The sequence below is a fragment of the Sparus aurata genome, chromosome 1, assembly GCF_900880675.1.
Source record: "Sparus aurata chromosome 1, fSpaAur1.1, whole genome shotgun sequence".
NCBI lineage: Eukaryota > Metazoa > Chordata > Actinopteri > Spariformes > Sparidae > Sparus > Sparus aurata.
This window is the reverse complement of record NC_044187.1, coordinates 22,840,196-22,865,905: the sequence shown is the minus strand read 5'-3', so window position 1 is coordinate 22,865,905 and position 25,710 is coordinate 22,840,196. Positions and strand designations below refer to the sequence as shown.

Here is a 25,710-nt window from a genome sequence, read left to right as displayed (position 1 = left end):
AGTATGTCTGTCTTCCAGCTAATTGTCTCCATGTGTGCTTAATCTCATAAGATCTGCTTGTCTTGTTCAATCAGCAAGTGAAGAATGATGCAATGTAGCAAGATTTAGTCTCCCTCATCAGCACGTTGAAGTAGAAAATTACTTGGTAGTCTTTATACCACGATAGTCAGTCAAAGAGAAACAAACACATCTTGTACTGTGTCACTCTTGTGGTAGGAGGATGTTTTCTGTTCTACATGTATGCCACAGAGTTAGACATGCCATATCCTGTTGAAGGAGACAGGTTGTGGGTCTGCCAGCAGCGGAGGGGTGGTGGCCTGTGTATTCTGTGTAATGGCATTTGGGGTCATCTATCACAGTGTTTTTTTTATTCTAGGATAAGAATTTACAGAATTTGTAAAATTGTAAAAGTCTCTGGCTTGCACAAAGGCCACATGATTATGTCGAGGATGACCTATGCTGTACAGCTTTAAAGCCACTTGTGATTTGTGGTATTTGGCTTTGAAAATAAAATTCTCTTTACTTAATTACGGACTCAATTATACAAATATTTTTACAAATAAGTTTAGAAACATAGGGATCTCCCACTTTCTTATGTATCTTGATTTAATTGGTTCCACACACGTGGTTGTAAAGCAGAGGTTGTAAAAAGTACAGACAATATTTAAGTATGCAAAATAAAAAAGAACTATTATTCCCCTTAAAGGCATTTACACTAAAGTGACAAACCTGTTTTGAAAGTGTAATGAGTAGAAAGTATAGATGTGTTAAACTGTAGCTGGCAAAAGTCAGTAAATACTCAAGCAAAGTACAGATACCTGAAGAAAAACTCCACTTGGGTACAGTAACGCAGTATTTGTTCTTTATTACTACCCAACTGTGTTGTGAAGCAAAACGATGAACTGATGAAGAGACCTGATTAGAGGTATGTTTTCTGGACAACTTACTGTTGCAACTCTGGGAAAAAAAGAGAGGAGTGGTACAGTATTTCTAATTTCCACTCATTAACCGCTGTGTGGTACAATGCTGAAATATTCAAATCAGTCAGCTCCTTCCCACTTCATACTTGGTGGCTGTGATTTACGGCAGCATGCTGTTTGTCCTTTACCCTGTACCAGTTCCCCTGCAGCAGCTGTGGATGTCTCTGCGGCTGGACCCTCCTTCCATGTTTCTCAGAAATGTTTGGGTTGCGGTCAGTTAGCCTACACTTTACTGAGAGCTGCCCAGAACAGCAGGCTCTTGCAGTTGTACTCAGCACCACAATGACCGCCCTGCTGTGTTGGGCTTTGCTTTCTCATTTTCTCAGTCTCTGCTTACAGCTATCGATCCAAACCATGCTTACTCATGTTGTGTTTTTTTTTAGCCCATCACTGCTATTGTAGCGTTTATCTCTCATCTCATATGTCCCTGGTCGTGCCCTTTACCTTGATGACCCTCCATCCACAGCTCTTTCTCTCACTCTCTCAATCTTTTCAAGGTGTTTTGGGACAGGTCGTTATCTGCCCTAGCAGAAGTTCCCGTGTGGAGAGCTGTATTTCAACACCAGGCAACACCATCTGCTTAGCTCCCTGTAAGGCCAGGGGTCACGTTCTCAGTGGGCCGACACAAGTGACAAGGCGGAAAGATGAAGTGGTTCAGTAGCATTCTTTAGACCTTTTCTGAAGTGCCGATGTGTGTTTGTGCCACAGCCGTCAGCGACCTCGCTGAACATCAAGACAGCAGGGAGTTGTTTAGGTGGAAAAGCTTGTCAGGATTTTTAATGGTTTGGTGTCAAAGTGCGGATGAGGGATTGAGTGAGAGAGACATCCTCTTGGATGTAGATGACAGCCCTGTGGGAGTACCCTCCAGCCTCCCAGCTCCCGTCTGTTGACCTCACTGCCTACTGTAAACACACCATCATGTCATCTTCCTCAAACACAACGCAGAATTAAAGGAGACCTATTTGGATTTTTTTTCCCCTTTCCTTCAGTGTTTTGTATGTTCTCTTGTATGTAAAGTTGAAAGTTAAAAAAAGGTCCACACCAACAGAACCTCCTCTCTCACACAGAAAACACTACTCCTGAAACATCGCGTGACTTTGTGACATCACACTCCATCCCCATGTCACACATTTTCAAAAAATAGTGACTCGGTTGGCAAATAAAAAAAAAATTAGTGCAGCTGCTCTTTTGTTGTTAATTGTGCTGGGTCATGCGCATGTGAGCTGTCCAATCAGAGCAGACTGTGTATTTTGGGGGGGGTGCTTAAAGAGACAGGAGCTAAAACAGAGACGGGGGGCAACACAGAGCTGCATCACTGGACAGAATAAGAAAACTGATGTGTTTTTTTGAGCATTAAAGCATGTAAACCTATTCTGGTAGTAACACAAAATAAAATTATGAACCCGAAAATGAGCATCACATGTGCCTTTAAGACAGCGGCCTGTGCTCCTTTAAGACAAACATGTACACTTGACATAGAAGCGACCACACCAGGAAAAAACTGACAAATGCTTTCTGAGAGTTTTAAGAAATACTTTTTGAAAAACATTCCAGAGTTGTGGTTTCCCCAATATCAGACCATGAACACTATAAGCACATGTGGGAAAAGGTTGTTCAAGGGAAAATGACATTTTTAGCGAGCACAGTGAATAGTGACTCACAGCACTGCGAGAACAAAGTAGCGAATCCTTCTGGTCAGTTTAAACTTGGAGATGCTATTCCTGTGTTTGGCATATGCTGTCATTATTTGGCTGTACTCGCTCGCGTGAATACTTTTTATACTTCTTTCGCAGGTTGCACCTGTGATTTGGACACAGATGATTCAAAGTCTTGTCTTTCTCTGAAGACAAACATACCAGGTCTCTTTATACTGTAGCTGAAAAATGCTGGTAATTAGTGTCCAACCCCATATGGCACAACAGTGCAGCAGGATTGTTTCCAAGTCATTTTCTATGACACGTCTGTTACATTACATTTGCCTTCTCTGTCCACAAGTTTATGTTCAGTATTGGGACTTTTTTTGCAAATGTCATTCTAGTCCGTAATCCAGATGTTAGATAATCGAAAAAATAACATCCTATCAAATTACTTGAAATTACATGAAAGATGAATTTATTTACTAGCCTGCTTTTTGAGGCTGGTATCTTATTTTTAAAGGTGCACTTCGGAAGAATTGGACACCATTCATGCCAACTGTAGATGCCTTCGGCTCAGTTAGCTGTGCAGTTAGCTGTGCAGCTAGCGGTTTGGACTTGGGGCTCAGGACCAGGGGCCTGTTAGTGTGAGCACCGCTCAGGAGCTTTGGACTGGCATGGGCCGGGGCTAGTTGGTTAGCATGCTAACTTCTGTACGTCAACACTGCTTTTTATTGACACCCTTTTGATAGTTTTAGTTAGCTAAGATTCTTACATATTGACCCTTTTTTTTAAAATGTATATTACAACTTTTAGACCTTCCAAGCTTTTCTGTCTGCAGTGTACAGTGGGTCACACCTACACTGAAATGCATTGTGGTTTTAAGCCATCCACAGTATACACTCTGCTCTGCATAACAGATTGTATCACAGTGGGGGGTAAGCCACCATAGTCTCACACTGTGCACCACTTAGTGTATTAGTGCCATTACTCATTATCAGGCAAATGAGCAATTAGGATAGCACTGGAAATGGTAGTGATGTGTTTAAACTGAAATTGAGTGGTGACATGATAATGTGCTTTTGTCCCAAGATGACATGGTATACTTTTCATCTGAGACTCTCATTCTTTACCTGACTGTACTCATAAAACTACGCCATAAAATCTTTAGATGATGTTAAACTGTGCATATGTTAATCCTGTATTCATATGAAATGCTTACGACCGTCAGTCAACTCCGTTGCTGCCTCCTGCTTTTTGGACCCTCCATCCAACTCATCCAGACGGCAGCGGGCATAAAACTTAATGGTCTCTTCCTCTTTAGGGGAGCCATCGAAGGGCCAGTGGAAATGTCATCTCCGGTCTAAAAAAAAAAAGAGAGGGGGAAAAAAAGACACATGTAACGGAGAAACACACACAGAGACACACTCAGGAAAGGGATGTGTGCAACTGAATTGCATCGGAGCTGAGATTCAAGGGTTTCACCTCATGGGAACCATGTTTTTAAAAAAATAAATAACAGCGCTTTCAAGGAGAAGACAGTGTTTAAGAGCTATCGTACCAGCGCATGAGTAGAAGAACAGGCGTGATACCTTCTTTTCCCAAAGCACAAACCCCTGAGGAGGGACTGAACATCTTTGGAACATGTGTTTAGACAGACTGAAGGCAGGGGGAAAAAATAAGTACTGTGTTCACCTACAAGGATCACTACAAAAAAGACCTTGTTAACGTGAAAAATAAAGATATACAAAGTGCTTTATGTTTGCTGTTCAAAGTAATAATCAAGATTTGACAGTCAATCGTCCTGATCGTTGGTACAGACCCACTTTATGATTAAGGCTTGGACATAATGTGAACTTCATGAAGTTGCACAAAAGTTAATTACAGTAAGGGTCAACTGTATCCTGCATGAGGGCAGCAGCAGTTTCCAGACAATGGGTATAGCATGCACAATGAAACTGTGAGCAAAACTTGTGAGAATAACTGTTTGAAACCAGAACTGAAAAGAAATTATGGTCAACTATAAAGTCCTCCCAGATGGATCAGTTCCCCATGTAGGCCACCAGTCATCAACCGCACCATTTAAACAGTTTGGCTCATCTGCACTAATTGCATGTTTTGCATGCCATGAATCATTTTACGGATTTCCATTAGTCTCTGTTTCCTTGTCTCCTTCACCTCCTGCTTTGTTTCCCCTTCTGCAAGATATTTTGCATACTGTCACGTCAGGGCTGGAGTTAAACAATAACACACAAAACCCACCTCATATAATTTAAAGCAGGGTGTTTCTGGATCGAAGGACGCTGAGTTTCTTCGGTTTTTGGGAGGCTTCTTGCAAGACAATGAAGGCTTTGTTTCTGGCACATTCAAGTTTCACTCAGTGAATATTAAATCTCGGGTTGGATGTGATGTGCCTGATGGGATTTTAATGAGGGGCTTGAGAGGGGAGTGTTGAGTTATGTGTGAGTCTAGAGTGGGAAGGGGATCCTCTGTAACAGCAAAATAGAAACATGTATCTGATGGAGGGCGATCGCTTTGTGTTAGTTTTCCAGGAGGCTTAGGTTACAGGTCGGTCTTAGGAAAGGAACAAAGTGGGTTTGATGCTTCAGGATAGTGGTTATCTATATCTGTCAGCTAAATGTTTACATGTAAGGTAGTTTTTTGAAATATTATCATGATGTATTGCTTTCCCGTGAAGGTTGAGGTCAGACAAGAAGGCTGCCTGTGTTTTCTGGTCTCCACCGAGCTATGCTGGCATTCAGGACTAACAAAAATAAATTCTGCTGTACTTTGCTGTAATGTTTTCCAAGAAATCTGTTGAATACTCTCTTACTTCAAGACTGTACCATTTATCACTTTTGGCCTGTCTAAACAATGTAAAAGCTTATCCACACACAATAATGGCACCAAAACACAGTAATGGTGTGTTTTAGCAAACTATTAAGTGGTGCTTCACAATGCATCGATGAATATTTGCCCCTGGGAAACTAAAATAAGGAATGAGGAATTATCGTTTATTCGAGGAGCGCTGCAGGGGTTAAAGCAACAGTATGTAGAAATTGGCTTTTGTGTGCCAGGTCTGTAACAATTTGTCAGACAAATGGGTGCAAACTATAGACACAACTCATTATGTCATAAAAATATTATGTGTCCAAAACTTGTATGTTGAAGTAAACATGTATGTAACGCTGTGATCCTGCCCTCTCACTCAGGGCAGTTGCTAGGAATTCTGGGCCCCCTGAAAGAATATCGGTGTGGGCCCCTCTACCCCATTCACTGCCACCTTCAATTTTCTTGTTTTTCAGTATTCTTGACGGTGCCTGGTGTAATACACCCAATTTGTTTCCTTTTTTACGATTAACGACTTAACAAGTCAGAGTATGATTATGTAAATGATGTATTATTAGTTGTCTTATTCTCATTTCACTGATTTGCAACACGTTACTACACCTCTGATTGCAAATACATTTTCAATTAACCACTCAACAAATAGGTAGTGGGTCACTAATAAACCAAAACAGCCAACCAGTGTCTACATCACTCACTCACCATCAAAGGCATCACTGGACTGCTGGGCTGAGCGTCTGCTGTGGGGTCAAACTCAGATGAAGCAGCTACTGCTGATTCTGGAGCAGCAGGGCATAAAGGTTTATTGTTCCATTATATATATTGTAAACATTATATGTTATTTTTAATAGAAAAACTGATGCAGAACTAACCTATTCTTGGACAAAATCTAAATGGGCTTCTTAGTACCATAGCTCTAGGTGGGCAGCTTCACTTTACCAGGCAAAAAATATTTTTAGACCATTCAAAAGTCGGTGTAAACTGTCCAGAATTCTAAATAGTCTTGTTCGCTATTATGGTGTCTTTTATTTTATACTGCTATGAAAACAAACAAATCTTTGAACATTTAGCTTTTTTGTATTTAGGCTATTCAAATGTCCCGCTAATAACACATTTTACAAGACCACATTGAACACATCATGATAACGTAACTGACCTTCGTCAGATGCTCATAATTACTGAGTAGAACTTGAATGCGTCATAATACAATTCAATGCAGCCTCTGAATGGGCGCATACTGGAGCACTGTCCGACAGTGATATGTGTGAAACACACAGTCACTGTAGTAGCCCCTAAATTAGTCACGCTCAGTTATAACTACCCTAGGAACCGTTGCTCTACAATGAACTGGCGACTTGTCCAGAGTGTAGCGCGGCCAGATGACAGCTAACGTACGCTCCAGCCTGCGCCCCGTCAAAGGTAATGTTACAGACATTAAATTAATGAACAAGTAGGCTAATTGTTTCAGCCGCCCTCGGTAGTTTTACTCTCACCATTCTTAGAAAATAAGTTGTTGATGTCCTGGGCCCCTGCTCTGCTGCTCCTACTCCTGGCCTCCTTCTCAACTCTCTTCTGGTGTCCAGACTTGTGCTTTTTGGTGGGTATCCTAACCCTGCTGGAGTTCGCTCGCGCTCACTTAATGCCGATGAAGAAGAACCATGGGAAGAACGAACCGCGGTGTGGACCAAACCATTTTTTAAGAAGGGGCTAAGGGGGTTATTTAAATGATTAAAATTAGAATATTGTATGACTTGTGGCTTTGTTTTAATTCGGATTCATTCGTATGAATATATATTAGTTCAGTGTATGCATAACCATTTTGTCATAGAGGCTACTGGGGGCTGTGTGTGGGCCCTATAGCGGGCTGTGGGCCCTTAGAATTGTCATCACCATTCACCTTAATACAAGAGACACCATTCACCTTAATACAAGTACACTTGTATTATTAACATGAGTTTGAGGCTGATATGCTACGGTAAAAAAAGAAAAAAGTATATAATGTTGCTTTAAAGCACTTCCATAAAGTTGGAGGACTTGCGAGAGACAGAACTGAAATAGTGGCTAAAATTGTATCAACAGAGGCAGAAACATCTTGACTTTCAGTCACAGAACACTGGATCCTACAATTCCCATAATGCAGCTTGGTGAAATGTTTAAGAAGATGAGATCACCCTGTTGATGTCAGGGTTAATTCCTCAGTTCTGGCAAAGATTCCTTCAGAGCCACAGAAGACACCATACAACTAGCGGTAGTTGGAGTACCCCTCTGGCCACAAACTGTTCTAGTGCGGATGTAAATACTGTGGTTTTGTCTGCTGTGAGGCCCTCAGTGACAAACAGGAAATCAAACCACCGGCATAATGCAGATAAAACACACGACAGAAACTCCTTTTTTGGAGGGTAACACGAGTGAAATACAGGACCTTTTCACCAAGACGACACAAATGTTCTTAACCCGCTGCAGACCATGTGCAAACTACAGCTGAAGTGGGAGGATACATATGTAAATGCCAATGAGGAATCTTGAAATTCAACCATAAGTGCCCTTATTTGAAGATAAAGGAGCAGAGTCATCTCTTTGATGAGATCTATCCAGTCATGCAAAGCAAAAGCCTGAACTCATCTCCATTCATTGAACAAAGCTCTCAGATCAGCTAATCTTAAAGTGCTGCTTTTGCACGCCACGAGGCAGAGAAAGAAATCCTCGGCCTAATGTATTTATTGGAAGTGCTTGTCGCACATTACATCTGTTTGCACTTTAATAAAGCTGTTATCACTTGGAGACTTTGTGTCGATGAAGCCAGATTAGAGCGGGCCAAATATTTTAATTTGTTTTCTCACTGAGGGGTCAGTTTAGGATCACTAATGCACCTGCTTGGTCTAATTCCCATATTTTTTCATTTGAATGAACTGTGCACCCCGCTGCCTCGCTGTGGCTTTTTTTGGCTTCGGTTAAGCAAAACATGGCTCTTCCAAGAAATGTTATCCCAGCGAGGTCTCGCATATCTGATACATTGTTCTATTTCGATGCATCTGTTGGGTCTGTCTTGTTTGAGATTCAACGGCTGAGGCCACTGAGTCGTGATCTGAGTCATACTGTGCGTCTCTGCTCATTTGGAACAAAGTTACTCATCAAGAAGAGGTTATGAATACTTTCTTTGTAGAGCATCGGACGCAGCTCTGATTCATGAAGGGACACTTCAGAGGCTGTTGTGCAAATGGAAGCGCTCTCACTCCATTGCATAAAATATCATTTTAAATGGAAGTGAAAGGCAGTTGCTGATGGCCAGCTCACCCTCAGGCCCGAGAATGAAAGTGGTATCATTAGGAAGCAGTGCTGATGACACTGAAAACACACAGAGAAGTGAATATCAAAGCAGCAGGCTGGTTCTCAGGCTGGGTAACATTTTAGCTCTCCTGCCTCGCCTGGTCAGCTCTTCATTTTTGTTCATGTGTGCCTCGCATTTGCTCGTTCTTGTTACTACGCCTGTGTGATTTCCTTCTGCTCGAGTGTGACTGTTTGTCTATTCTTAGAGAGCAGCCTGTCCGCAGATGGCCCAGGGCTGGCATGGTCATGGTGCCCAGGAGGCACTTCGGCTGCAGTATGTCGTTAGAGCTAATCTGCATCCTGTCACTCAGGAGGCTGCTGATGCAATTGGGCTAGGTGTAATAGAGTTCAGGGCAGGGTTAGCCAAATGACGCTTTGTGACACCGTGCAAACATTTGCAAACACATCTCACAGGCAGAAGATGAATCAATCGAAAATCGCCTCAGGATTATCGTTTCACTTGCAAGATGCTGCATTTCCGTGCCGGGTTTCTTGAGGACAGGGACCCAGCAATAAATCACCTCCAGCCTATCGTGATGAGGTATTAACAGAAGGTTCACATTACGGCTTGGATTGAACTGCTCTGCTTTTTTACTGATAAAATGATTGTCCCAGGGTAAAGGGAAATTGCCTCTTACTGTGCAAAAACAAAACCTTGTATGCTGATCATTTACTGACTGATGATGGGCACAGGGGGATGGATTTTTCTGATTTTCCCAAGATTTTAGCAATGGATTTGTTGAGTTTAAGCCAGGCCACATGCTGAATCACAGCACAGTTAATCAGCTAACCATTAGACTGTCTGGAGTTTGGAAAGATTGAAGGATACTGTGGAGCCATTCGAAGGTGTAGTAGCATTCCTTGTGGTCCAAAATTTCAGGTCTTTGAGCTGCATCAACACAACAGTGACTTTGTTTAAAGGAGACATATTATGCTTATTTTCAGGTTAAAATTTGTATTTCAGGTTAGCAGTAAGAATAGGTTTCCATGCTTAAGTGCTCCAAAAACACATCAGTTTTCTCATTCTGTCCTGTGCAGCAGCTTTATTCCCCCTCTGTCTGAATTGCTCTACTTTAGCTCCCGTCACTTTAAGCCCCCCTTCCTCATTACCCACTCAGCTCTTGTTGGTCAGCTCACACATGCCTGCCCTTTGCAAAAAGTAGTATACTTGAAGTTCATTTTCTGAAGTTTGCTTGAGTATAAGTATAGCAAGTATGCTATGGACCATGTACTTGTAGCGTACTAGAAAGTATACTAATTTAATACTTATTTGCACTAAATTGGAACATTTTAAGATTATAAAAGTATACTTTATAAGGTCATTTTAAGTTTGCAGAAGTACACTTTCAAGTATACAACAAGTACACTCATCTATATACTACTAGTGTCCTAAGTATATACTTCGAGTCCACATTTTAGTTTATTAACATGTAAGTTTATAACAGAGGTAATACCTCAATGCAAATGTATGTAGTGAAAAACATTTTTATTCTGTTAGCTTAAATGTAAGCACAAGTCAATGACTTGACCTTAATCTGCTTTTACATCAAGATATACTAAGTATTAGAATTCGTAATTTGGCAAGTTCTAGCCAGAGATTCACCATTTATTACCACACACCACGGGACGTCTCTCCCGGAAAACACCCCTTCACTCACGGTGCCAACATTTTTATCGTCTTTGTTAACTCGACACAATTTAACCGCAGAACAAGGATGTGAATGAACCTGCAACCGTCTTACACATCATTTTATTCACAACCACATTCACGAACCATAATTACACCAACAACAACAGAATACCCAAGAGTCTTTGCGCCACAGTCCACAAGGGGCGTTACAGTATACTAAAGTGCAAGTATAAGCTTTAGTATTAAAGTATAAGTGTAAGTCTAAGTATAAATGTACTAAGTCTTAGACTATTCTTTATACTTTTCAGGGTTAGGGTTAGTTGAGTCTCAGTTGTGCCCTTAATTTTAGCACACACGGTTGTTATTATTCTCCGGGACACAGTAAGCCTTGTGATTGTATGTCATAGTTGTAGTAAAAACTGGAAAAATAATACTAATAGCAAGATCACATGTCTTTTACAACCTCTTACTGCCTCCTGTGCCTCCATCTGACATGTTCTGTCTTCTCTGAGGGTGCAGGAAGACAAAACTCTGAGCAGGGAGGTTAGATATCAGAGAATGTTTCACCGTTCTTTGTGCTTCATCACCAACAGGCACAGCGTCGCAAACTCATGTTACAGGCAGTTCGAAAACCACAAAAGTGTCTATGTTCTCCAGCAAAAAGATCGCAGATTCTGATGCTTTGAACTTTCACTTTTTTTCTTCTATCTTAGAAAAATAATGGGCCCAAATTCTTCCAGATGCCAAATTTCAGGATAGTTGTCTCCCTTTAGATTCAGGTATATGTGTCTGTGGTTTGTAGTGTCTGCAACTGCAAACCTCACACAGACGATACCACAGGTTTCTGTCATAGCACAGGAAGTGTTGTCTCCTCCTACATTGAGCCGAGTGTGAGTCTCTGCCCCTGCAAGCACATACTAGCGTGTTTGGCAGAGTTGAGCTGTGTTTTAGTTTGCTCGTCGCAGCGGTGCCTTGGCACACAGCCTTCATCTTCTTGCAACTGATCCTCCTTAAAGTGAGGTAAGCCACGATTTGTAGTTGGCAGCACGTTCTCCCATCAATGTCTGTCCATTTTTTGTCTTCCTAATTCCTCTATGAGCTGTGCTCATTCACTTTGGTTACAACTTCCATGTCATTTTTTTCCTGACATGAGGTTTTTGCTAGTAAACATGTCTTCAGCAGTAAGAAGCAGATGTGCGGCCGCTCACATATGATTTATTGGTTAGTTTTGCAGTTAAATGTGTGCACTGGGGTAAGGACCACTGGGAAAACAAGAGCTCTTTTGTTGAGGGGAAAGTTGATCTTCTTTTATGTTTCCATGCACATCTGCATATGTTTGGTATATGGAAGCTAGTATAACTGACAGATTATCACCCTTTAGCGTTGACTCGTATGAAGGCGGTTACTGATAAATGTAAATTTCAAGTCTGGCGTATCCTGTTTCACACAGGAAATGAGCTGCTCAGATCAGTATCTTTTCTGATCTTCACACTGAACATGCAGTTAATATGATTTTAACCATATCTTGAGTCATGCGGTGTCTTACTCTCACTTTTATTACCAGTTTGTATGCTTTATGCTTGGATACTGAACCTGAAATCATAACATAGAGCTCTAAGAAATCAATTAACATCTCCTTTTATTTCCTTGTCTTTTCTCCCTCAGGGTCAGAGGTCAATCTGAGCCACAGCAACATGTCTGAGTCCGCCAAACCCCAGCAACCCACCCCACAGGGTAAGGGGGAGAAGACCAATGTCTGTGACTTCGGCTATGTGGGCATCGATGCCATCCTGGAGCAGATGAGGAGGAAGGCCATGAAGCAGGGCTTCGAGCTCAACATCATGGTTGTAGGTGAGTCTGACACAGATGTCACGCATTTAATTCAACATATTGCAACCAAGAGGACTCAACACTTTAAAAAGACAGAGAAAATCAATACTAAGGTACATTTTCCTACTCTCTACAATTTTGAAAAAAAAAATAAAAATAGGTCAAATATTGAGTCCCTTCATTAAAGGTGCATTAAGTAACAATTAACCACCTGCTGAATTCTTACTCAAAAGAAAAAGAGAGCAGCATATCACCAGAGTATCTGCTAACTGCTGCTAACTGTAGCTTCCATTAGCTATTTAGCTTAGATAGCAGTGCAGCTAGCTGTCTGGACGGTGAGTTCAGAGCAACAGGGGAATGTTGCTGTTTACATCGCTTACTCTTACCTTAACAAAGTGCTTTTACACGCCTGAACTTAATTACAACTTGATTAGACATAAGTTGACATGAGCGTGTAATGTGGGGGTGAAGAGCCTGTAAAAGGTTGTAAATATGTTTTGCTTATGCTAAAGAATTGCATTTGGAAAGATAATTGATTGAGGTTGAGGTGTCTATGATGTAAGCCTGACCTCGAGCTTGACATTGATCTTAATTACACCTTGATGTTAGATATTTGGAGAGAAACTCTCCTGAAATCTAAACTGACACAGATGGGTCCAAGAAGGACTTCAGGCTCTAATTGCTTCCCATTTTTTACAACAGTTACTGGCTCAGGACTCAATTCAGCTAAACAGATCAGATGGTAACCATTTAAAACATTTTCAGTTCAGGCAATGACAACACAACATGCTCAACAAAGCAAGAAGCAAAGTTGAATTCTTTCTGACAGTGTCACAATGAGCCTCAAGCCAAAATAACTAACTTACAGTGCAAACAGAATTGTTTTTATTTATTCTCACTGTCACAGAAAACATAATGTGATACACAACCTGCTTGCTTTGCACATTCTCTGACCTGGAAAAAAACAGTTTTCTTTCCTTTTTCTTTTTTCCATTTATCATGAGAGTACTCCTCGGCTGTCCTTTGAGCAAAGCAAAGAAATAAAAAAAAAAAAGCTTTGTTTGTTTGTACCTGTGGTTCTACTTCAGTCGTTCTATTAAGAGTCAGCCAGCATGGTGCCATCCTCAACAAGCTCTTTATCTGTGCGTGCCCACGATGTGACAAACAAACATGGACGCGCACAAGCTTGAGTAGATAAAAGGAGGCTGTCAGGCTGAGACAGTGGCATAATGATGGCAATTACTCTGACAGGCTCAAGCTCACACTTCCTCAGAGAGCCACCATCAAGTCTGTGTGCGCTTACACGAGGATACGCAGTTATCCCTGAATGCACCTGGGTACATGCATGCAGGCTGGCAGACACATATGAAACAACAGAGAAAGGAATGTCAGAGTGTGTTTTGATCACACACTGAGATGCAGTTTGCTCAACAAGAACATGTTGAGAAAGCTTGGTGTTTTGTTTATATTGGGATGATGGTAGTTGTCAGCACAACTCCCAACGAGAGACAATCACGTCGTGACAAATGCGCGGGCATGTCTGATTCATAGATGTTGGAAAGGCAGTAGAAGCGTAAGAGAAAGTTTGACTCAGTACATTTTCATTTGTACCTCAGTGAAGCAACTCTAACTGCACATTTCCACATAACACTGACATGTATCCACTCGTAGTGCCCCGACACCTGGAGGATAAATAAAAGTTGTCTCGTTAGGCGACAAAACACTGTCTTGTGAAATTAAGACTCTCACACTGGAGCAGAATATATTAAAAGCTTACAACAGGAAAGAACAATGATGTGTTTAAACCTGCACAAAGTGATTTTTGATCACCAGAGGTAGCTTTGATTTAAAGTGCCAAAGTATCAAGTTCCTCCAAGTAACGTGTTGGCAGATTGTTGCCCAACACCTCGTTGAGCAACTCACTTTGAGGCCAGTATTGACCCGTCTTTTTGGCTTGGTCCACAAAATCCTCCGAAAAATGTCTCACTCCTTTTTGTTTATTACATGCTTGTCTCTCATATGTCACTCTTCACACTTACTGGGTTTCATGAAATCATAGGGATGATTGCGATACAGATTCCAGGCCGCTTATGAAAATGAGCTAATAGAAAAACACCATAATAACAAAGGATGAAATGTTAGAACTTCTTAGTTGGTGCTCAAAAAGTTTCCTTTGTCACTTGAGTGGTTCGTGAGGACGTGAAAGGTTACAGCAGCTGTTGTCTTGCCCCTGTCTGCTGTGGTTTCATCCATGAGATGCATTTGCGTAATCCCTGCCCTAGGCCAGCTGACCTTTTGATTTCTGCCACGCAGAGAGGGCAGCGAGGGTGTCTCAGTGTGTGTATAAAAGAGAAATGGAGTGCGGGTGAATGCATGTGGCCGAGGAGACTGAATGTACACTGTGTGTGAGTGTGTGACAGAGACAGGAAGTAGTGGAAAAGGCCGCTTGTGGTGTCACAGAGGGCCTGGCAGCTTGGCAACGCTCCACATGCCATGGTGGGTGCCCACAGGGCCCGTGAACCAACAGAGGGAGAAAAATATGCAGGGGAGCTAAACTGGCATATGTGTGTGTGTGTGTGCGTGTGTGTGCGTGTATATATTTGATGCAAGAGGTATCCAGTCACTAAAAAATTCTTATCGTTTCAAAACAAAAACAATCACTGAAATCAGTCTTATTGTTTGTTTCGTTCTGCTTTAGGTCGAGGGCTAATTCCGGCCCTTTGATCATTTTGTTAGTGGGCTAATCAGCCCATTCATTGTTGATGTCTGCTGCTAAGCACAACAATACTAAAATTTCATATTTCAACATTTCAACCGAGGGTTTTAGCCTAGGGTAATTAGGAAAGTCAAACGGAAAACCTTCTACTGAGATTAAAGGTGCAATATGTCAGAAAGAATTATCACCAGAATGTAAAAAAACAACATTCACAATTTTAAGACGTATGTGACCTGTGTTGTAGATTTCTACTGAAGTAAGCATGCTAACCAGCTAGCCCCAGTGCACTTTGGTCCAAAGCTCCTATGCTAGTGATGTAACACGCACATTTCCCGAAAATTATCTCTAGCTGCATGGCTACGTGAGCAGCTAATGAGCTGCAGTTAGCTTTTACTCTGATGTGCTGTCCCCTGAGTCTGAATTTGCCAGGTGCCCAATTCTTACATATTGCACTTTTAAAAATGTGCATCAATTTTTTTTCCCTGTACGTTTGTATGTATATAAAGTTTATTTTTCAATTATGAAATCTAATGAACAAAGCGGGAAAAAAAGGGTATTGTTTTAACACATTTGAATTGTTTTAAGTGTTTTAGGTCAGACACAGGGAATGTGTAAGTTCAACTTCTTTTAAAACAGGCCATGATAGTTGAAAAAAATAGTTGAATAGGTCTGTGCCATACGATACGATAAATGTATGACAAGAAAAGTCATAAATGTGTAAACTCACTGATTTTTCTTTCACCCTGCAGACTTGTCATACTGTTTTGTTCCATCCCTGAGTGGAAATGTTTAAAATCTATTTTGAAAGCACACACTGTAAGTTTTTCTTTTTCAATCAGGTGACACAATAAGTAAATATGGAATGGATGTGTCACAGAAGTACTAATGCCTTACATGACTTGTATTGTATGAGCACCATGTTGACTTCACGTTGTTTTATGGTATATCAAAAAGACAGTAGGCTATATATTTACTGCAGACCCGAGTTGAGGGAATTAATCCTCTGGTGGTTAGAGTGTAATGATGGATCTTAAAATAGTTAAAACGATACTAGACTTGAGTGTGTGTGTGTGTGTGTGTGTGTGTGTGGTCTATACATCTGGCCTCTTGGCCTCAACAGCTTGCCCATCTGACCCTGAAGCTGTCACACACACATATGCACATACACACAAACACATGCTCTCTGCGCAGCACATAGCTACATTACCAGCAATGTCATGGGTACAAAAAAGAAACTTTTGGGATTCAGTTGAATGAGGCTCTTGTCTTTGGCGAGGTTGCCCTTGTGACTATCTAAAATCACGAGTGAATGTGTTCCCAGTGTCTCTAACTGTGTGTGTGTGCGTGTGTGTGTGTTTTTTCCTGTTCAGGGCAAAGCGGCCTGGGGAAGTCCACTCTGATGAACACCTTGTTCAAATCCAAGGTGAGCCGTAAGTCGGTGCTGCCCAACCCGGAGGAGAGGATCCCCAAGACCATAGAGATCAAGTCCGTCAGTCACGGTTGGTCAATGTTCATGTTTTTTATAACCATTTTTTAACGTGTGTTTTTTTGGTTTCTCCATTATACGGCTGATTTGTTGCTTTGTCTGTTTGTGCTGAAATTATATACTAATTGAATATCTTTCCTCTGTCTAGATATTGAGGAGAAAGGAGTGAGGATGAAGCTGACAGTAATCGACACTCCGGGCTTTGGGGATCATATCAACAATGAAAACTGGTGAGTCAAGGTTACTTTATCTGAAGGCCTCTGTAGGTGTTACGAACTGTAAATTAGAGGCTTTGGCCTTGGTCTTTTGCAAAGATAGCTTCTTATTCTCTGTTTCCTTTGTCAGCTGGCAGCCCATCATGAAGTTCATCAATGACCAGTATGAAGCCTACCTGCAGGAGGAAATCAACATCAACAGAAAGAAGAGGATCCCAGACTCCAGGGTGCACTGCTGCATATACTTCATACCTCCCACTGGCCACTGGTGAGATCACACACACTATGTTGTGCCTCACATTTTGTTCCTCGTCCCAACAGATTTTCCCACAGCTACAGAGACAAATCAAGCTTTCAGGGAATCTCCCCTGACCCATTGTCCTTCCACAGCTCTTTACCCACGTCCTCCTCCAGCTTTTCTTCTTCATCTCTCACTCTTTAATGACCACACTGGGGTATCACTCAAAGGGTCAGATTTCACAAAGAAATTGGACTCTCCAGGTGTCATAGTTGAAGGAGGGTGAGAGATAGGGAAACACTTGCCAGTTCATAGAGGGGTGCTTATCTTGAGTGGGAGAAATTGTTATAGCTTTGGCGATATCTTACATAGGCCTGTGTATTATATATGATATAGACAACTCTTCATATTAGGGTACACATATTAACCATTATGTAGTTGCTTACTAGCATGCATATTAGTACTGTAGATTATTGGCTCTTTAATTTCCTCTTGTAGCCTCACCTGTTGTGCTGTCATGAACCAAATCAAGTGGCGGCCCAGCTGTTGTAGGAAAACAGCACCATCAGCCATCTGCCTCTGAGATGGTGAAATAAAAGATGAAAGTAGCAATGAAGATATCCAGATGTAACAGAGTAAAAGTAATGATTTAAAAGGAAAAAACCCTATACTCCAGTAAGAGTAAAGTATGCTGTATTAAAACTACGATTATTACTGTGTTTTGTGTCAGGGTTCTGGATTTGATCATTGATTTAATCAGTGTCTTGATTATTAATCTGGATTCAAGTGGCTCACAGATTGCACATGTCAATGGTCAGAGACTGTTTGTTTGAGATTGTCCTCATGTGCACCGAGGGTCAAGAAGGAGGTACAGCCGCATCGCCATAGGAGTATTGTACACATCCAGATGAAAGCACAGAAAGCACCAACTGTAAACACTCATTCACTCACCATCTGACCGCATATCTCTGTGATGGCTCCAATCACTGCTGCTTCATATTTCTGCGCGCCAGTTACTCAACAGTTGTCCACTCAAAGGCTCTCTCCGTGAGAGGGGGTGTGTGTGTGTGTGTGTGTGTGTGTCCTGCTATTTGACAGACCCCCTCATCATCTGCTCTTGTCGCCACAGCTGCTGCCTGAGAGAATGCGTGTGTTTGCATGCATCCCTGTTCAGTTAAGCAGCGCGGGTCGCGGACTCAAGTGGGCAGCGGGCGTGCTAACACTTGTATAACTAGACGTGTGTGGATGCTCTGAATGTGTATCCTCTTGCTTACAGCTGCTCAGTCCAGCCAGTCCAGCAACAACCAAAACTCCCCACGTCTCTCTCTTTTCATTGTGAATCTGTGTTGCCTCCCTCGCTCCGCTCCTTTATCCGATAGTATATAGGGATTAGACAATGTATTTTGGGTAACTTGTCAGATGAAAGAGACTAATAACAGGTGAGTCAAACTTTTTCGACTGCCCATAACATTTAAAGGAAACTTTTACCCTCAAACATGACAGAAATAAAAATGGTCATTAACTATTACCACCATTTTATTTTTGGGTAAACTTTTCCTTTAAACTGCTTTTTTTTTTATTTGTAAGATGTTGTTTCAGGAAATAGTTATTTTATTTAAAAAAGAAGTCTTGCTTGTTTTTGCCCAACTCACACATCAGAAAGAAACAGTGCATTAAACCGTTACTTAAATGTATTGTAGTTGTTATAACTGAAGGTTCAGGAGTAGTATGGTGTATATTCAACTACAATTTCAGCATCCACAAAAACACTGGCTTGAGAAAAACCCTACGAAACTTATTGCAAGTGGGTGATGCTCTGAAAACTCAGAACGGTGTCAGTCGAACTTGAAGTTAAAAACACTTTGGATGCTCCAGTAGCTCAGTGGCAGTTCTAGACCAGTTTTAATAGGGGGGCCAGGTTGGGGCTGGCTCTTTTGTAAGGGGGCACATACAACCCGGGAAAAAGGATAAATCCCTCATTCAGGCAAAGCAGTGTTTACAATTTCAGCAATTTTGATTGGGTAGTAAACTGCTGAGACACTTTATTTCTGCCTTTCCCTTCAAAACAAAATCATTGCAAGAAATCTGTCATTATGTTATTAATGCAGACTCCCTGTCACGGGGGCCACCGAACCGGTGAACCGCCCCTGCAGTAGCTCGCCTACAAACATGTTAATGAATACATGAAAGTACACACTTCCACCAAACATCTGTCAGGAAGTGTCGTCTTCCTCAGAGCCAACCAGAGAGTTGTAGGCAGGAGAACAAAAGAGACATCTGTTGGACCTGACTGTTGTGACCTGGCATAGAGACGACTGTGTGTTAAAACACATTTTCAAGCCTGTGTGGGTGTGTGTGTGTGTATATGTTCAGATAAGGTAGTATTTATTCTTCAAGCTGATCTCAACCATAAACAAACAACATAATAACACTTTAATTTGTGTTGTGAAAATAAAGGGCTTTTACTCTGGGCTCTGTTATTCTCTCTTTGCTTATTTTATCTTTTTTTTTTCATTTCAAGCAGTTGTAGTTTTAGATCGGGGCCTGCTAACAATTACACAGACGCAGTGCCAAAAGCCTCTGAACGCCTCTGCCATGTGACCACAGGCCGAGAATGACAGGCAGAAAAATGATGACAGAACCTCCCTTGTAGCTCTTACAGGCCTCCATCACCAGAGATGGGCTGTTTTTTGCTTTTCCCCCCGTTTGTCTTAACGTCTGGAGTGCTTGAAACGGCAGTTTGTATTTATCGCGGCTCTAATGTAATTTGCACATCAGCGATTTGCATTTAAGTTGCGTCTGTGGTTTCAGATAGATGAGCGGCGCTCAGCGAGGCAGAACACGGTCTTGGCATCAGCAGCCATTTCTGATAATGGTAGAGTCGGCCGCTCTGCTGTTGTTGCCTCGATTAACATGCCTCCATGAGAGCGAGTGGGCTGCACTTTGACTCTGGTTTCTGATCTGTTACTGAAAATAAGGAAGGAACGGGGAGCTATCTGCACTGTGGTTGGCTCATTTCTCCACCTCTCATTTGACCGCAGCACTTATCTTGCTAGAATTATGTAAACATGACCACTTTTTTTTTTTTTAATCCTCATAAGGAGGATTTGTGAATGCAAGCAGGCATGTATGTGGACATGTGTGCATGCATGCATATTTACTGTCTGTGCAGCGTATGTTCATGTGTACACATGAAAGTGTGCATGTATGCTCAGTCTTGCGTGTGACACAGCTCAAATGCCATTTGTATGTTCTTGTATCTGTACATAGACATATGTATGCAATTCTATTATTTATATTGAGTCAATATTAACCCAGATAGATCATCAGCTCTGCATGCATATGACACATGCAAGTTGTCCCCTCAGTATGAAAAATGCATGAAAACATAGTGCTCTCCGTCCCTGCATGAATAGATCGCTCACTGTGTCATCTCTCTTTACCTTTGTGCAGCTCTGTTTCTCCTCTCTCGCTCCATGTAACACACACTCCCCCCCCCGTTTCATCGTATGTTCATGGTGACATGCTTGTCAGTCGTTGTGGAGAGCCAGCCAGGCCTCTCCCCCAGCTGCCCCTGGGTCTTTGAACCAGGCTGGCCAGGCTTGGCTGGGGCTAATTTGAGGGCAGAGCAGACAGCATGAGGGGAGTCTGTCTGGAGGAACACCTGGAGGCAACGTTGAGAAAAAAAATGGAGGGCAGAGGGAAAGAGGAAACTCACAGGAGCAGAACAGCAGTGTGGAACAGTGCCGAGTGATTTAAGGACAGCATCGCAAATCACTGACGTGATACAAAAATGCTGAAAATGTCTGATTTTACTCCAAATGTACTCCAGAGTTAAGTGAAAGTGGAATATTGTGAACGGATGGGGACGGAGAGCTGCATGAGACTGTTTCATGTATTAACACTCACAAAGTTATGAGAAATCACACCTCAAGACTGAACGAGAAATAGGTTTCGGTGAGAAAAGGAAATGAACTTTAGCAAGAAACCAACGTGTCAACATGAAACCAGGAGTGTAATGGAACAGGCAAAGATTGCCCTCTAGTGGTTACTCCTTTTCATTACATGAGTCACATGCTTAGGCTTGCCATAGTGGATCCTTTAGGTGCACAGAAAGGACAACCCCAAGCCTGACTCCCTCTAGCTTTTAACAGTTCTGTCACACAGAGTTGGATAAAGTTTACATCCTGCTGGTTTTGTTTACAGCTCAAGACCTGAGTGCATCCAAACACACACACATAGCTATATTCTGACATTTTACTGTAGCTGTCATCTCTTTCCTCCCCCAGTCTGAGGCCTCTGGATGTGGAGTTCATGAGGCGTCTCAGCAAGGTGGTCAACATCGTCCCCGTCATCGCCAAGGCCGACACGCTCACCCTGGAGGAGAGGGACTACTTTAAACAGACGGTGAGAGTCAGAGTGTATTTGTGGACGTGCGTGGGTGTTTGGGTGGCAGAGATGTCATGAAAATATTTTGTGTGTGAGCTGCTTTTGCTTGTGGCATTAATATATGTGGCCACATTTCCCTCCCGTCACACTTAGCAAGATCCTGTAACAGGTCTTTAAAGAAAGCTTAAAATAAATGTGTGAGTGCATCAGGAGGTCAAATAGTCAGCGGATTCACCGCCACAAACACACGTGCACGCATATCCACAACCACAGGTCGGTGACAGTAACATATGAAGAGCTGCCAAGCACCACAAACAAAAGCCATCTGGGCAAACCCATGCTGTACCCATCCTGGGATCTCTACAGCTGTAACACTTGTAACAAGTCATGCTCAGTCCAGACGGAAACGTTGAGGAGCTGTTTATTTGGAGCATTTATTTACTGAGCGGCGTTCCACGACTCTCAAGTCAAGGCCCTTCATTACCAGTGAATCACTGGGTAATCGTACAAGTGATCCGAGTTCAGAGAGATCTGCAAAAAACCCTCTTTTAAACATAACCAGAATTAAAGGAACTGGAAAGTAGCATTTTATGAAACAATGAATATTCATCAGTTTCTACAAATGATTTCCCTCCTTTTGATAAGTTGGTGAAGGTTAAAGTTCTTTATGGTTTATGCTTTGCTTATTTTTAAGTGCTCCTAAATTGCAAGTAAAGATGGCTGCATTTTATTCAGACATTCTTGTTTCCAAGGCGATGTCCTCTAATACATTTTGTGATCCATTCTTCTTTAATTCTAGCACCATTTTGGTATTTTTCTGTAGCTATTAGACGGATTGCCATGTTATTTAGCACATATGTTCATGGTAGCCAGAGGATATAAGTTATCTTTTCATCTTCGGTCCAATAGTTTGGTTTATGATTTAAAGCAACACTATGTCGAAACTGTCTCAACAATACAATATATTGAATTGGTATTTACTTGGTATGTTTCAGTGGTCTCATTCATTGCCACTTAACATGAAATGAGCCTCCTCTCTCTCCTTACTGATAATCCCTGACTGTGATGTCACAGCCATCAACTCCACCTTTCCCTGCCCCAACAGATTCCTGCTCCACCTGGCTCGAGTCTTAAACGGTCATCCTGTGCGTCCCCTCCTCGGTGTGTTTCTGTCTGATAATTCTCGGTCCACAGGAGGCAGACGGCCACCTGCCTTCCTCCATCATTTCCTTTATCTCTCCATCCCTCCATCCAAGACTTCCCAAACAGCTTTATTCATTCTAGAGAAGCACATTGGATGTGTTGGCTACCGTTTTCCCCCCGATTCCCTGTAACAAGGTCCAATAAGAACAAAGTAGGGATTGGACCAGTCGCTGGCAGAGACTGGAGGCTGCGGGACTTGTAGCTGCAGTGTTTTGGTTGGCTGCACATGCTCTGCATGACCCTGAAGATTATTGACAAAAAGCACCTCGTGCCAAACTTTTTTTTACCCCCCCCCCCCCCCCCCCCGTTTTCCCTGCAGCAGATTCTCATGCAAACAGAATAAGAGGGTTTTTTCTATTAAATGCTTTCCCTTAGTGTGTCCAGCTGTGAGGGTAGTCCTCTAAGCAGCCATTGATGTGGCTTTTCTGTAGAATTTCACTTGGTTCGCTTCCTATAATGTGAGCCTGAGAGCGCTTCCAAGGATAAACAATGAAATGTTTGATCGAGGACCAAGTGGAAATTGTCAGAGTAGTAATTGTGGGGGTGAGCAGTCACTCATTAAAAGGACATTTCTCCCAGAAGCTTGTCTGCTACTTTTCTGCACCGCGTTGGAGTTTCAGTCATTATAAAGACATGCAGAGTTTAGGGGTGGCCATTTTATAACACGTACCTCTGTCTGGATGTATTTTATTTTCCGAAGAGTGGTTAACCTCCATGTTAACTCCTCTGTGTCGAGGATATTAGGAACCGTGAAGCATCAGCACCAGACTATATAACAAAACCAAGTGTTTATTTAAGTCCTCTGGTGGGTCAGAGCAGCTTTATTCAAGTCAGCTTAAATAGCAGGATGTAAACAGGATTCAGGCCAAGCGTCAAGTGTGTTAGCGTGTTATGGTGACGGATGGACTGCGATGTTGGCTGCGGAGCCAGTGGGCCCGGAGGGTGAGATGATGGATGTAGTGTCTGGACCTGATTGATTGTTTTTGTTTGCCAATCGGACTTCCCTTTTTCTTCAGTGTCTGTTTCAGCTCTCATTACGGAAAACCTTGAACCAAGTGTAATGATGTTAATGATTCAGCTATTGTAAGAAAAACCTCCCTGACATTTGATTATCAAGACTTAAAAGACCTCTTTAGGGTGGCCAATTATCAGTTATTGAACTAAATAAGATGGCCATTTTTTTAATTTTTTTTTTTATTGAATGACTCTGTGTGCTGTTACTATGTGCATTTGGCTAATTTTATTGTTTGACTTTGTGCAGATTAGAGAAGAGCTGCGAGCCAACGGAATCGACGTTTACCCTCAGAAGGAGTTTGACGAGGATGCAGACGACAGGATGATCAATGACAAAATCAGGGTAGGTTCGCAGCAACAATAGAGGCTATGATCCTGTGGCTTAAGCGATTGACATAACAATCACAAATGTGGGGTATCATCACAGCCACGCTTGTCAATTTCAGCATCTTGTTCTAGTGAGTGGAAACAATCAAAGCATGACCTGGAAAAAAAAAATTCACTGGTTACACTTCAGTGACTTTGTGTGTGTGTGTGTGTTTGTGTTTGCACATGTGCACTCAACAGGAGATGATCCCTTTTGCTGTTGTGGGCAGTGACCAGGAGTACCAGGTGAACGGCAAGAGGATCCTGGGAAGGAAAACAAAATGGGGCACCATCGAGGGTAATGCACGAGTCCTAAGATACACCGATACACACATGTCAATGCAACAGCACAGCTGGTTACATGTCAGGCCAAGCAGGCAATGTAAAATGAGGCACCAGGAAGAATAATGCATGTTTCCTGATGGTTCAAACACGGATCAGCCACGTTCACATCGTTTTTTGTTTTTTTTATTCATATACAGTGATATATTATAATGTCCATCTACACAGGGAGGCTTGGTCGCGCACTGAATTGTTTAATTTACGGTATTACAGTTGACGGCATTCACACAATGGACCAGAAATGACAAGGTGAAACAGCTTTGCAAAGAAGACGACAGATTGTAATGTTTTGGTGGGTCTTTTTTTGTAACGTGTGGAAAGTTACAAAACTGCAGCTTTAAAATCCAGCCAGCTGGTTTGACCGTCTGTTGTTTGACTACCAGGCGTTTGTTTACACACGTCTCTCCGAGTCTGTAACTAGGGAGATATATGAGACAGGATGAAGAGATTTACAAGGACTTTCTGCGTCCGCTGGGATAACAGTCAGAAACATAAAACACACACACACACTGCCTCACACACACTCGCATAGTAACTTTGATACAGTTTACGTGTGTTGGCCTTTGCTGCCTGCTCACACTGCCAAGGAGGTTCTTTGCAAGTGAATGTCCTCACCTCACCCATGAGTGTGTGTACGTGTGTGTGTGTGTGTGTGTGTGTGTGTGTGTGTGTGTGTGTGTGTATTCTGAATATGTGTGAGAGAGAGTAAGAAGGAGCGAGATGCAGGACATCTGTCTGGACCGGGATTGAAAGTATCGTTGGAGGACAAAATGACAGCTGAGGGAGGCTGGGGCAAGCTGGACTATCACTGTTAAACAAACAGTCTCCTCTCCAGGATGCACTTTAACGCACGCCTCTGCAGTGCATACTGAGCGCTAGTTTATTGGCTGCGCTGCAAATGCATTGTAAAATATAAATCATTTAATAAAAGAAAAACATTTTAATGTGTTAGTATGTCGGGCTGCAGAATCCGGGAAATTGCAGTTTGCCTGTTTCATCTGTGATTCAGTGTGGTTGGTTTATTAGGAACATGACCTTGACACACATGTGAGACACACAGAGTATATCCATGTAGCTCTAAGTGGGTCATTGTTCAACTCATAAAGAGATTCTTGGAAAGTGACTGAATACATGCACTGAAGTACTGTATTTAAAACACTTTCGAGGTACTTGTACTTTACTTCAGTATGTCTATCTGTACTCCACCCATTTCATAGGGATTTGTAGCTTAATGTGCAGCAAGCAAATCTGTAAAAACATGTATACAGATGCTATGGGTTAGTGGCTCAAGTGGATATTTCAAGCATATCGGTCCCACTTCAACCTCAGAAATACACACAGTCTAAGCTAAAACAAGGCGCTTGTTCTCCCTGAAAATATGACGTTTTGCATGAGGTACCACGAGCCCTTTTTTTAGTGTTAAGAATTTAAAGGTGAGTACTACTACCACTCTCTCTCTCAGCAAGCATTATGAAGTCGACTCCACAGGACGG

General features: G+C 42.1%; 1 protein-coding gene across 6 annotated transcripts in view; it reads left to right on the top strand.

Annotated features, from left to right (window-relative positions):
* The window catches only part of septin9b (septin 9b), an 85,975-nt gene that overhangs the window by 55,871 nt on the left and 4,394 nt on the right, over positions 1-25,710 (top strand). For 5 of the 6 annotated variants that reach the window (XM_030424093.1, XM_030424083.1, XM_030424074.1 and 2 more), the window contains 7 exons: positions 12,084-12,269; positions 16,335-16,463; positions 16,599-16,680; positions 16,796-16,933; positions 21,193-21,310; positions 23,757-23,852; positions 24,077-24,173. In XM_030424093.1, the coding sequence (XP_030279953.1) occupies positions 12,084-12,269; positions 16,335-16,463; positions 16,599-16,680; positions 16,796-16,933; positions 21,193-21,310; positions 23,757-23,852; positions 24,077-24,173 (846 nt within the window). Of the gene's footprint in view, positions 1-11,310; positions 11,439-12,083; positions 12,270-16,334; positions 16,464-16,598; positions 16,681-16,795; positions 16,934-21,192; positions 21,311-23,756; positions 23,853-24,076; positions 24,174-25,710 lie in introns of those variants that run through there. The other variant, XM_030424122.1, reaches the window with a different exon arrangement.